This window comes from Colletotrichum orchidophilum (assembly GCF_001831195.1).
Source record: "Colletotrichum orchidophilum strain IMI 309357 chromosome Unknown Scaffold_17.1, whole genome shotgun sequence".
Lineage (NCBI taxonomy): Eukaryota > Fungi > Ascomycota > Sordariomycetes > Glomerellales > Glomerellaceae > Colletotrichum > Colletotrichum orchidophilum.
The window spans coordinates 331,704-344,971 of NW_019172973.1; the positions used below are offsets into that span (position 1 = coordinate 331,704).

The window sequence follows — 13,268 nt, forward strand, 5'->3', positions numbered from 1 at the left end:
AATGCATTCCAATGGAAGGGAGAACAAAATCCCCTTTCGGCTCTCTCTCTCTCTTTTCTTTGGCCCAGTCGCCCACCGGATCCTTGGGCTCACCCCATTTCACGCAAAAAATGACCCTTCAAGTGCAGACACGGGCTAGAACGAGGATCGGCAGAGGGTGGGTGCTGCGGGAACGTGAGGTAATATGAATTTGCTGGCTCGGCGGAGGTGGCGACCGCGTAAGTTTTGGGAATAGCTTCGTGGGTTGCTGGTATGCGCGGGGCGGGTAGCTGGGCGGCGGGTTCATTAAATGCGAAATGAGATTGCGTGCTATCGGCGGAGTAAACAAGGCCACAGTCAACAACACTGTTGCATTTTTTTTGTGTTTGTGGAAAGTTATTTCATGTCGAATGTTTTCCTATTTCTTTTCCTCTGACAATTAAGCCAACCACTCAGCCTTTCCATCAGCGGAGATTTCATGTGGTGTATATGTGTCTGTTTGTTTGCAGAACTGTTGCCATCTAATCGACCCCCTTGCGTCCATGGCCGAATCGACTCTTTTGAGGCGCTTCAAATCCATACCGACCAACCCTGCCCTCCTCCATCGGGCCGGTTCTCGTCCCTTGTCCCATCACTCCCGCCCCGTCCTCTTGACGCACTTCACCACATTGATCCTCAACGCCGCCATATCGTGACGCTCCAGCTCGCGACCATGTACTCGTCCTCAAACACACAGAGATCCTTGCCAGTCCAATTGTGTTGCACGAAATACTTCTCCCCCGCCTACAACCCAGGAATGGAACGTTCTTGAAAGCCCTATTCTTCTCCACGGCACCGCTGAGCGTGTTGAGCACTAACACATACGCCCCCTCCACCGACACCCCCGGACCAAAACTCGGCCAGGTAAGGAATATTCCACGCCCCGTCCGGATTAACGCCCCGCTTAACGGCTGCGCCGCCGTCCCGAACTTCGGATCTTGGTCAAGTGTGACAAGCTCCTCGATTGACAGAATCGACCGAATCGACATGATCTCTGGCTGAATCCCCTCCACCTGCGTCCCAATGATCAGTGGGCTCTTGAGCACGGCCCAGAACACGAAATGGGTCCTGCTCTCCTGCAGCGTGAGATTCCCGTTGCCGCCTTCGAGCATGTTCCCAGTCCCCATGGCCCCAGAACCCGTTGAACGTCCGGCCCGCTCCAAAAGGTGGCGTGGTTGAGGATCGGCATCAGACTGATGCAGTTGTCGCACGTCAAGTCTGTGGAGGAGTGAGCGTGCGTCGGAAAACGCAATCCAATAACGTGTTCCACTATGAGTCTAGGGAACGGTGGGGAAGGGCGGAGGGGTTTAAGTGAGGGATGAGATGCCGCAGGGAGGGCGGGACGGCGAAGAACTCACCATCAATACTCCATTTCGCAAACGTCGCGGCGTCTATTTCCTCGGAACCCCAACGATCCCTCAAAACTGCCGCAAGTAGACGTCCCTGTGATAATTGCGTCAGAAACGCATCGCAAGACCAAACACTAGAGCATCCAGCATTTCTCGACAGGCACCACAACCAACGTCCCTGTCGCGCAATCCGTCGTCCGTCACATCATCAAAAATACGAATTCAACTCCCCCGCGTCACTGTAGATTCTAACCTCGAGTTCCAACTCATGGACCTGGTCCACCGTGTGCTTGATCTCCTGGAGGAACTTGATCGTGTCCACAATGATCTCCTTGGTGACTTTATCCCTGCCCACCTTCTCGTGACTCAAGCAGGCGTCAATGTTGACGTACTCGTGCCCCGATCATTTGAGCCCGAGGTCCTCAATATGCTGCGCGACGGTGAGGAACACAAGTGTCATTGATGTCGCACCCATACTCCCTCCACGAGGTCCACCCAGCGCCGGGAGACGACCGGTCTTGCCGTCACCACTAACAAGGGCCGCGGCCGTGGAGGACAGGCCCACAGCGGCGAGGATGGCCGAGTGCATTGTGAATATTCAGGTACTGTCACGAAGCCTGCTCTGAAGCTTTATTTCTCCCCGGAATATAGATTGGCAGACGGCCGGGAAACGCCTGAGCCGGTGGGTTGAGAAGAGAGAAGCCAGGCACGTGGTTCGGATAGTTCATCTAGACAAAGAAACATCATTGACGCATACAAGATGATCCGCCAACTCCAATCCACCTTCATCCCATCCAACCCCTCACGGGCATCGAATGCAAGTGTGAGATGCGACCTACCCCAAGTTCATCCCAGTCTCACTGCTGAGCATGGGCGACCGGCCACGCGGTAAACGAGAATAATGTGACAGCGCTCATCGCCGTTCCTCTCTTGCAACGCATCTTGAACCGGCTGTTCCAGGATCCTGGGTCTAGGATCCTACGTCAGTTGGATGTAATTACCAAGGAAGTGGGTCATCCAAGCGACCTGAGGACGGGCATGCTGGCCGAGCCGTGGTCTGTAGTGGGAAAAGGTTGAACGAAACGGGAATGGTCAGTCACCAGTTCATGAAGAGAATTCCAAAAAGAAACAAAATTCTCTTCCATTGTCAGTGAGCTGCCGCCGTCGCATCCAGGAGAAATACAACACCATCAACGGTGAGGCCCCGATGCGCGGTGGAACAGCAAAATGACTTCATCGCGCACAGCAACAGGACGCCTTTTCGCTTCCGCCGACAATGGCCAAGTAATTGTGAGTCACCAGGAGCTTTTGTATGTACAGGTAGTTTATAGTTGAGAGTGCTTGTCTTCTCCTTTCCACCCTGTTCCCTCTTGTACAAGTTCGGGTTGAAGATTTACTGGTGACCTGAATGAATACCACAGCTACCTTAAGGTCAGATAGCTGAGTACGTAGCTATAAATACACTATTCACGATGGCTTAGACTACGATCACCAGCAAAGAGCATTTTCCAACGATCTGGTCTGCTCAGGTCAGCATACATTCTCGTTGATGGCAAGAGCTTCTCAACGTCGTGGATAGGTGTCAGGTTGATCTGCGATGGACATTCTATGCCTCGGCTTCCAGAGTTCAGACCATCATTCCGGAAGGTCATGATTACAGGTAATGATATTATTTGAATATGTAAAACATCAGCTCTGACCAGTTACACCAAAGCTTTTGCCCTTGAAACTATGAGCATGAACACGGCTTCGAGTTGACGTGTTCTCACGCGCGACTCGATCGATCCAATTTTCAATCTCTACTCAAGGTTAAGAAGGCTGTATGATTATACAAGGGCACATATGGGGTACTGAAATGACGAATGGGAAATCGGAACGACCGCTAAGGCGACTAAGTTACTTTGCTGCCTGGCAGTCTTGAACCAACTACCAAACTCTCCCTTACCCAAGCCAGAAAGAGTTCAACCTGGGATGCCTGCGCCGCGAACTTATGTTGTTAAGCAGGAGAAAACCCGCTGGCGATGGCTTCTTCCGCTTTTCATCGATCGACACATAGCAAGTGACTTTATAGATTGAATTCCATCTGCCATATTCAAGGTTTTTTTTCTTTTTTTTCCCCTCTTTTTTGGCTTTGCTTTTTCTCCTATATAGCCAGGCGTACCGACACTTTCCACCTTTGCTTCCCTAGGGTCTTGTCAGCAAGAGACATAATCTCCCTACCGCCGGGAACTACCAAGGCTTCAGTCTGTCATGGCATATGAAGCTCTTATGTTGTAAAGGTCTTGATAATGCGATACCTTGACTCCAAAGCAACGGCAACTATGTTCTAGAAGTACAAGACGGAAGGCCGCCCATTACCATGTAGCATTCTCTATTCGCAAGTTATTCAAGCCAAGATAAAATTTTCTACCTCGCTTCTCACCTGTTGTCTCATCACCGGGACCGCCGCCGCCGCCGCCGTTGTGCCAGGTACAGCAGCAATGATCCGGTTACACTGTTGTCTAAGACGCAGCCAGCTTGCTGAACCAGTCTCATTTCTCCTTTCTTTTTTTTTTATTTAAAAGACGACGACAAATTGCTGACCATCGACACGCTCACCACCAGCCATCTCTTCGCCACAAAAACCACCCTCCTTCTCACCCGAGCCCTCGCAATCTTCAGAGAAGAAATATCAGCAATCCCCGACGTCAAAGGCCTCGTTCCCAAACGCCCCATGTTCATACACATGACCTGAATTTCTTCAAATCTCAAGCCAAGTGCTCGTAAGGCGGTCAGCCTAGTCGAGTCCCATCTTTTATTCCAATGACTGACTGCTAGCTTTCGACGAGTAATCGAACATGATCTCTGCGTGGGAAATGCCACCCATGGGCCCAAACTTTACGGATAGAACGGCCAGCAAAGCCCAACCGCAACCTTGCATCCCGAAAAGGGCCCCGCTTCCATGGCGTCGGGACTGCCGCCGTTATATACAAAAAAAAAGGCATATTTATGCACGTCAAACCGTCGTAGTCACTGCAACTATCTGCATGTGTCCGGACGTGTTCTGGTGTCCAGTTCCCATAAATACATGCAGTGCAGAGCACACAGTAACGGCGGAGAAGTGGCGGGGAACACGTCTTGATGCTTGTTCCGACGACAGTCGAGAGCAGAGTTATCTGGGTGCGGGAAGCCCTGTGCATACTGTCGAAATCGAGCATGGCAGTAAAAAATCCTACATGGCCAATTAAGGCCAAGACATTAGGTGTCGTAGGCTTTCGTCACGGATGGTATGGTGGAGTGACCTGGCTGTGGATTATGCACGCAATCACTTTTGGAGCGGTAAATGGAAGCATGGAATCGATGGGCATAACCTCAATGCGAATAGGTATCTCTCAAACCTCAACCTAAACGCCTACAATATGGACGCACTCAATGCGATGCAAATGCAAAACCCCTTGCGACGCCCACCTCACTCGAACCACCAGGAAAAACACAGAAAAGAGCCAACTCAACTTGATGATTTGCCACCTAATGATTGCCGTAAACTCATGACGCAGGCCATATCGTGCCCGTACCTTGCTTGCTAGCTACCTCCAAGAAAAAAGTGTCCGTCTGCTCAAAATGTCCAGACAACAACAATAATGTTCTTGAGCAAGATGCGAGAGAACCAATGAGAAGCCAAATCATCTCAATGGGTTAGGTTTTCCATTGGATAGAGAAAAAGGACGCCACATCCCGATGTGTGTCCAGTACAAACGACGTCCCCAACCCTGATTTTTTCGCACCCAGGTACAAGATGGAGTATCAACTCCAGAAATTGAGAAAACACATTCCATCACCTAGACGTGGTGGTGAAGGTGCTGATGGAGGTGACGCTTGGCGCGCATGGCGGGCGTCGAGGCGGAGGGGGTAGGAGTCACAGTCAGGGTCGCGGTGATGTCCTCGTATTCGGTGACGTACACAATGTCCTCCTCCCAGCAGATGATGGAGACGGTGTTAGCGGCGGTGATCGTTTGAGTAGACACGCAAACCTGACCCGGCGTAGAAGAGCTGGCTGGAGTAGATGTGGTGACGGGCTCAAAGACCGGGGTGGGAGTAGGCTGAGGAGTGGGCGTCGGGTTGGCAATGGCCTCAGCAACGAAGCTCTTGGAAACCGAGCTGGACGAGCCATAGGGAATCTTGCCCGTCTCCTGGAAGACTTCGCCGGGGAGAGGGTTGGCGGAAGCAGTCTTGCCGGGCTTGTAGGTGAGGACGGGACCGGAAGGAGCCGGAATGCTTGGGGTGGAGCTGGCAGGCGCAGCATTGCCGCCCTCGGACGATCCATCAGCATAGGTGATGGGGCAGTTTCCAGGCAGCTGAGCGTCAGGGCCGGTGACGTTATCCTTGGCGACGATGTCAGGAACCTTCATCTCACACTGCACGGAATCGGCCTCATCCTGGAGACTGAAGAGGGGACAGTCCTCGATGCGACCGGACAGATTGGTGCAGGTATTGACAGCAGATTGGAGGAAGTCCTCCTCCCAACCGGAAATGAAATCGGCGTGGTATCCGTATCCCTGGGTGTCGCCGTTGGAAATGACGAATCGGCCAGAGCGGCCCTTGAAGGCATATGTGTTCCAGATAACCTCGTACAGCAGGTTGGGGGTCGATGTCTCGAATCCATCGGGGCAGGTACCATCAATGACGAGGTCGGGGTATGCCATGTGAGACTTGTGGTCGGTTGAGTCGAGGTCCTTTCCGTTCCAGCACGAAGGGAACATCATCTCAAAACGAACGCCATTAGCGCAGTTGGCATCGAGATAAGCCTTGTCGGGAAGGAAGTGACGGTACAGAGTGCCCTCGGGGGCACGGCCGTAGTTGAGGCAGTTGAAGCCAATGGCACGCTGACGAAGGACAGACTGGGAGGTCTGGCCCAGAATAGCCCAATCGGACTTCTGGGGGTCGGGCTTGGAAGGGTCTCCAGCGGTGTAATTGCGGCGATGAGTGTCGCCAGCAATCATGCGGAAGCCGGGCGGGAATGCCTTGATATTCTTTCCATTAAGAAGGTAGTACCTGGGACAGTCAGTATCGAGTGTTTCATGGGCTCCTTTGAGAGAGAGCAATGAGACTTACGCAAGCATTCCGCCAACTTGATCAACAAGCTCGAACTCTCCAGTGGTAGAGTCCTGGAAGTACAACGCCGGGTGCCAGTAGGCTGACTTGTCCTGCTTGACACGGCAGGAGGTACAGTCGCCAGCAACGAGGTCACCAAAGTCGGAGGTAGCAGAGAAGCCTGATTTTGAAATTAGCAAACTGTTCAAAAAATGGTGATCCTATAGTGTTGATTCGACAAGCGTGTGCTGCCAAGAAGTTGAGGGAAGACAGGGCCAGTCTCAAGAGGGTTCATCCAACATACATACCATTGGATCCAGAAATAGCGTGAACATGGGTAGAGGCCTTGCCAAAGTCCATGAGAGGATCGATACGGGCAAGGCCGACGCGACCAGGGCACTCCATGCGCCAGAAGGCATTAGCGCTGGCGATGAGGGTGCCGACCGCAGCCAAAACCTTGGTGTTGGAGAGCTTCATGGTGGCGTTTGATGAAAAATGCTATTCTGGGAGGGAAATGGCTGTGATGAGTAGTGATGAGTAGTGATGGGTGGGAGGTGAGAGAAAGTGATACAAAGGTTGGGTATCAAAGTATGGAGATTCAACTGAAAGACAAGTCCGTGTGGTGTCTTGAGAAAGAATCTGAAGGAAGTCCAAAGTCCAGTTGGATTCCTGAATGAAGGCTGGAGAAAGAAAGATCTTGGAGAAGCTGAGTGCTGCGCAAACGATATTCTTGAGAGTTTTCCGTCGAGGTGTGGTGTGTTGGTTGAGGAAGTTTCTCAGGCACAGCAAGAAATGCGACGCGTGATATAGAGGCGGCCCTGGTTGCTATTCACCGAGGAAGGTGCAAGGCAGGAAGTAATAATTTCAAGTGAAGAGCAGGAGCGATGGGTTAAGCGAGGCGCTAATGGGCCGGTCCACTATGTCGACGGTGAAGCTGGTGATGGAAGGAAGGAGTAGGTGCAAACCGGCTCACTTGACTTCTTCTTTTGGAATCTCCAACAATGGGACCGCAGTGAGATTGCAAAGACAAAAGGAGGTCTGCAAATCTGCTTGGAATGTCGAAAAAGAGGTTTGACCCTTCCAGATGATCTTCTTCCTTTGGTCTTGTGCTTTCCAGTGGCTGGGGAGCTCCTAGGCACGTGACGATTTTCAACGGTGGATGTCTCGGTGGTGGCTCGGTGATTGAGTTGGCGATGGTTTTCGACCGGGCTCGGCGATGTCTAACAAGAGAATTCGGGCTCGGTCCTTGGCAGTGGTGATTTGAGGTTGCAACAACACAGAAATCCTACGAGGTTCCGTCGTCGATATCCAGCACCACCGTCAAAGTCCTAACACGGGTGGTGTTGAGAATGTGTCTTTACCGCCGAGACAGTCGATAAGAGAGCGGGACGTGTAGTCGATGACTGTTGCGTCTCTGAAAGTCAGGTTTGGCGATTTAGGCGACGAAACTGCTGATTCCTTCTCTTATATGGTCATAGAATAAACCTGAACTACAGCAAAGTTGCACGATTTCTTCGTGTTGGCGTCGGAAGATTGACAGGCGACGGGTTGCGAGGCGATGCGTGTTGTAAGACGATGTTGGAAGAAGACACTAGCCGGATGGCCTTGATTCCGGGTACAACGAACGAGGAAACGGGAGGCTGGAAAACCGTTATGATGTTACCGGAAGATGGCGAATTCGGCTCTTCGTCGTCGATCCTCCTACGGGTTTGAACGGCTTGGCCAAAAAGGTTCGAGTCGAGAAAAGAATGCGATCAACACACACACACAAACGGGGTCCAAGAGAAATGAATGTGTTGGTGGTCCTGACTACGAGTAGCAGGAAAAGCCAAGAAAAGGAGCGGGATCCGCAGCTCGGGATTTTTGGTCAAGGTTAAGAAACAGAAAAAGGAATGGCTGAGTGCGACGACCCGACAAGAAGGGCGAGGTCACAAGTGCGAGCGAGCGAGCGAGCGTGAGAGAGAGTGACAGTCGATAGACCCCGTGTAGGTGACGAAAGGAGGGGGAGAGAAACGAGGGGACAAGAGGGCGGCTGGAATGAAGGTGATGCAGGAAAAGGGCATCTAAAGAGAAGGAAACGGGCGGGCAGGTGGAGAAAGAGAGAGAGAGAGAGACATTGCTAGAGGATATGGCATTTCTGGTGGTGGGATGCAAGGCGGGAACTCAAGGGGGGGTGAACGGGGGCGCATGACAGGGGTCGAGGGATGGGATGCCGAAGCTGGTTGCTGGACCCCGTTTTGCTGTGCAGCTTACGGCAACGTCTTCCACTCCCCTTCCACTTGCACTCTGGCTTGCGCTTTCACTTGGACGCTAAAAGTCACTCGTTTCCTTTTCCGAAGCAGGCACCACCATGCTCTGTGGTTCGTCTCCATCGATCCCCAGTCTTGGCCACCGGGGGGAACGAGCGAACGAACGGGGAGGCGGGCGGCCGGGCAGTGACTGGTGAGACGGGATGAGATGAAGTTATTGCTCAACCCAAGTTGCTCCCGGCTGCGTTTGATAACCTTGGCTTGGTTCTACAACGAGGATGACCAAGGAGGGCCAAATGAAATGGGATACCATGGGGCCATGAGAAGAAATGGCGCATTTTCTGTCCGCTCTCTACCAGAACCGACTTCCTCCTCTATCGCCCTCAGGGTTCTGGGGTTCAAGTTTCCAGCTTTAGCAACGCTGCAAATGCGAGTGATTAGTGTTCGTCTGGTGTTCCCTGGCATTCATCTGTTCATTGCTTAAATGCTCGGACCAGCCGAGGGCACTGACTGTGCGTTGTGGTCGTGGGAACTTGTCTGGCCTGACTTGCGTCCTTGCCTCTGCCATCTGACGGGCTGCGTCGTTGCTTCTCTGGCCTCTGATTGAGGGGTCTCTTGAAACTCTCCTTCTTGGCTCTGATTGTGTTAGTGACAGCGGACGACTAGCCGCCTCCTGTCTCCGAGGTGCAGCCACTGCAACGCTACGACTCTGCGAGTCTGCGACGCAACCACTGAACCAGGGCTGCGTTTCCTCCCTTCAGCATGGAACGGCGATATGCCCCAGGGCAGTGGTCGGGCGAGCAGTGTGGGAGAGATCGCTCTGGACAAGGGTTGGAATAGATTAAGGCACTGCTTCAAGGGGCCGGCCAGCGCGACGCGACCAGGATCCTGCTGGCTGTGTGACCGGGGGAGGCTGGGTACATTTGCCATGTACCTAAGATGGAAGGTGGCTTGTACTTTGTACCCTTGACGTCTTGCTGCTCGAAGACTTGCCGCTTGCCGCTTGGCCCCTGGCCCCCTTTGCGTACCGGTATACTGTGTATCCGTATGATATCCCCCAACGCTTCGTTCTTGACCAGCGGAGCCAAAAGTCACGCCTGCGGTCTGCAAACGAGACCTGCAACTCATGCTGGAAATGCCGCGAGTGGCTCCAGATTGACAAACGCGACATGCAGGTACCGGCTGTTGCATCCACAACCGCAGCCACCGTGCGGGGCATGATCAAATTGGGGGCCACTTGAGCAATCAGCAAACCAGCAACCAAATATCCGCAACGCAGATGATAGCACTAGGCAGATGGATCCGAAGCCGAGAAGTTGCAAAAAATGGGATGGTGATAGACAAGAAGAAAATGGTAAGCCAACAGAAGAGACACTGTGACTGGCGACTGGAAGACGGGACCCTCAAATCCCACAAGGTCCCAGAAATGCTCCAGAAGGCCCCTTCTTTCTTTTGTCCGAGGAGCTGCAACCAATGACACGGTGTGATGGTACTGAGTGTGGGGGGGAGGGGAGGGGGGAGAAAAGGAGGAAGAAAACGAAACCTGCCTTATCCATACTTGAGAAGGAGGGATGAACACGCCAACTCTGACTGGCCACTCCGTTCCTCCCCCCTTGTCTTACCAGTGCACAATGGAAGTCCCGCGGTACTTGGGTACTTCCAGCCGTTGGTTGTGCGTGTGCGTCTCTCTTGCCCCTTTCGAGAGAAAGGCAGGAACGGGGTCGACCGAGGGGCAGGGCGGCACTGGCAGGAGGAGATCTCACTCTGGGTACATGCTCCACCCCGGGACAATCCAGTTACATGGAACAATGCGAGAGCCAATGACGCCCCCTTTTCCCCTGGCAGCTCTGGCATTCTCGACCAATGGGACTGACGCCAGCCGTCAGACCAGCTAGTGGGGCTGGATGGGCGGCTGGGATCTGCGCTAACGTCAGGCATCTGCTCTGCACTGCTGCAGCCCAGGTACAGACCGCCCGCTGTAGGACGCAAGGTCCTTTGGAAGCGAAAATTCCCAGCAGGCGCCGGCTCCGAGGAACAAGCCAGGAAGACGTCGACGTGACTTCTTCACCTCTAGGGTGCGAGGCTTTGCCTTTGCCTTTGCCTCTTTCGACATGTCATTCATCCACCGCCCACCCGACCCCCGGAGCATCGGCGCCCTACAATCTGCTGGCCCTCTTTTAATATGGATTTCCGAATTAATCCACGGCAGTCACGGCAGAACATTGTTGCAACGAGGTGCGCGGACCAAAGAAGCAATTACGAAGCAATCACGAAGCAATCATGCCGACTTTTGCGCCAAATTTGGGCCAAATTTGGGCCAGGTACATACTCGCAACGATCAAACAACGAGCGACGAGATTGCCATTCTTGTCGTTGTCATTCGACAGTGGTACCAAACAAACCCTCGCTACCGGCCTGGAAGTTGGCTGTCGTCTCCATGGCCGGCATCCATGCGCTGTGCCAGGCGCTATGTGCCAGGAACAAGAGAACAAAACCCCGCGAACATTCTGGCGATCCAAGGAAATTATCCGCAGGGCGACACATGCATCCTGGGACAAGCAACGCCCCGATACTGCCCACGCCCCGAGTTGCGGCTGAGCCTCGACATGTTATCTCGTGAGGGGTGCTAATGCACGAGGCGTGATATGCAGGCACAGCAGCCAAAACAAGCCCTCGCACGACAGTGCGCCTAGCTAAACGTTTACCATCCTCCTTGGCGGCGGGCATCGAGAAGGAAACAATCCCATCACTAGAGTAAAAGTCCCTCCTTCGCACGACAGCGTTTGGCCGGGCCATTATCCACGCACACACAACCGTCCGTGTCATTTTACTCGAGGCAACGGCTGCCACTTGGCACCTTCGTGCGACGATGCTTCGTGCCCCCGTGGTGTCTGTTCAAGCCCTTAGCCCAGTGTGCATCGCACGACAAGAAGCAAACATTCCAGCCATGTCACGATGACACTGGCGTCTTTTTCTTCCTTCTTCCGCTTCAACGGCCGGCAGTTTTCGGGTGATCGTCAGAACGCCGCCTTCCCAACCCCCAAAGGTTGCGCAAACCTGGCCTGTTCCCCATCCACACGCCATCGTTGGATGCGCCTGCTTATACGAACAGCATGTCTTGCCATGTACGACAGCCGATGCGGTTCTCGGCGCTCTATCCATCGTAAATTATACGCTATTCCTGCTGATCAAATACGAGTCAAGTTTGAGATTATCGTCATAACCTGAAGCAAGGATCCGTATGCCAGATCTTCAGATTAGCTTGGACACGGCCCGCTCGGCAACCCGACCAGCACCCCGCGACTCAGCTTCGAATCAAAATATAGTCGCCAGAAATCAGCGCTCGTACGCATCTACAGCTCTTGGTCCTCGTATTCTGAGTGACCACGTATTGAAATAGTCACCTAGGACGAAGTGCTTTACTATGATGTTGGAAGAAGTTCTTCTCGTCCACGCAGTTCGCTACCGCTGTACGCTACCGGCTCTCAGCTTAGTCATCTTGAGATCTTCTTCCCCTGATCACCATTTGCAGGGATATACCAGGCCGCGACACACGCAGCGAGTTTCAGCGCCTTGTAGATTGAGGCGGTGCGCCAATCATCCGAACTTCTTCTAAAGAAAAGACACCATCTGCCAAGGCTTCTCGTCCCGATGATTTGCGGTGCGTCGTACCACACTACACCACACTACCAGAAACTTCCGACGTTTGCGCCGCACTTCACACGCACGAGATTTGTCTGTCTCCAAGGGTCAGCTGTTAAGCTTACTGTCATTGTTTCTTTAGCGAGGAAACCACTGGTTGCATTCACCAGTCGGCCAGAGAGAAGGCAAGCAGCCTATGAATACTTACAGTCACAAAAGCATAATTATTTGGACCGATGAATCAAGGTTTGCTTCTGGTCCGGACCTCGCTCCGTATGCGACACTATTCTGGTTTCTGTAGTTTGTCTCCACGAAATCTAGCTTTTCGGACAGGCTATTGGATCGCCCAGCAAGTCACATCCGCCTTTGTGAACCTGGAAGAATACATACCCCACGAAGCTCTAAATCATATGTCCCAGGAAAGGTAGGAATGCTACATAGTGCGCAGTTGGCAGTGTGTCCTCAGCCTCCAAAGATACAATAAGACGGAGCCGCAAGCAAATCAATGACACGTAAGACAATCATTCCCATCCGAACAACCAGGGGCACGCATCAGGGACCTGAATCCCACACTACCAGAGACCCAAATTGGAGCGGGACTCATTCGGCCGAATACACCGCGGTAGCAGATCCGTCAGCCGGGGCTTTCGAAGTGATTGAGATGCGCTTTCATCCCTTGGCCCTCTCTCCCAATCCTAGGGGCCATGACGTACTTGATGGGGTTATTCCAACCCAGTGACCCAGCTCAGCGAATATCGCGGCAGCCGACGAAGCACTTTCGCTCTCCATAGACTTCCTATACTTCTAGACTGGCGTTGAGAGATGATCCCCAAAAGACAGCGTAGGATAGATAGAGAGTACCACATAATTGGCCACCGTCACTCGTCTGCCAAAGGGTTCCTGCGCATGATGCCCGTTCCACCGACGGCTCTGTGGGCTT

General features: G+C 53.0%; 2 protein-coding genes across 2 annotated transcripts; both read right to left on the reverse strand.

The window, feature by feature from the left end:
• Positions 1-610: 610 nt before the first annotated feature.
• Positions 611-1,956, reverse strand: CORC01_02988 (alpha-galactosidase; the record flags this gene model as incomplete). The annotated part of the gene is made up of 4 exons (XM_022614638.1): positions 611-696; positions 767-1,211; positions 1,621-1,706; positions 1,839-1,956. The coding sequence occupies 4 exons, from the start codon at positions 1,954-1,956 to the stop codon at positions 611-613; spliced, it is 735 nt and encodes a 244-aa protein (XP_022478939.1).
• Positions 1,957-5,185: 3,229 nt separating this feature from the next.
• On the reverse strand, positions 5,186-6,914 carry CORC01_02989 (uncharacterized protein; the record flags this gene model as incomplete). The annotated part of the gene is made up of 3 exons (XM_022614639.1): positions 5,186-6,398; positions 6,459-6,618; positions 6,746-6,914. 3 exons carry the CDS (start codon positions 6,912-6,914, stop codon positions 5,186-5,188), a joined length of 1,542 nt encoding a protein of 513 aa, XP_022478940.1.
• Between the last annotated feature and the right edge of the window lie 6,354 nt (positions 6,915-13,268).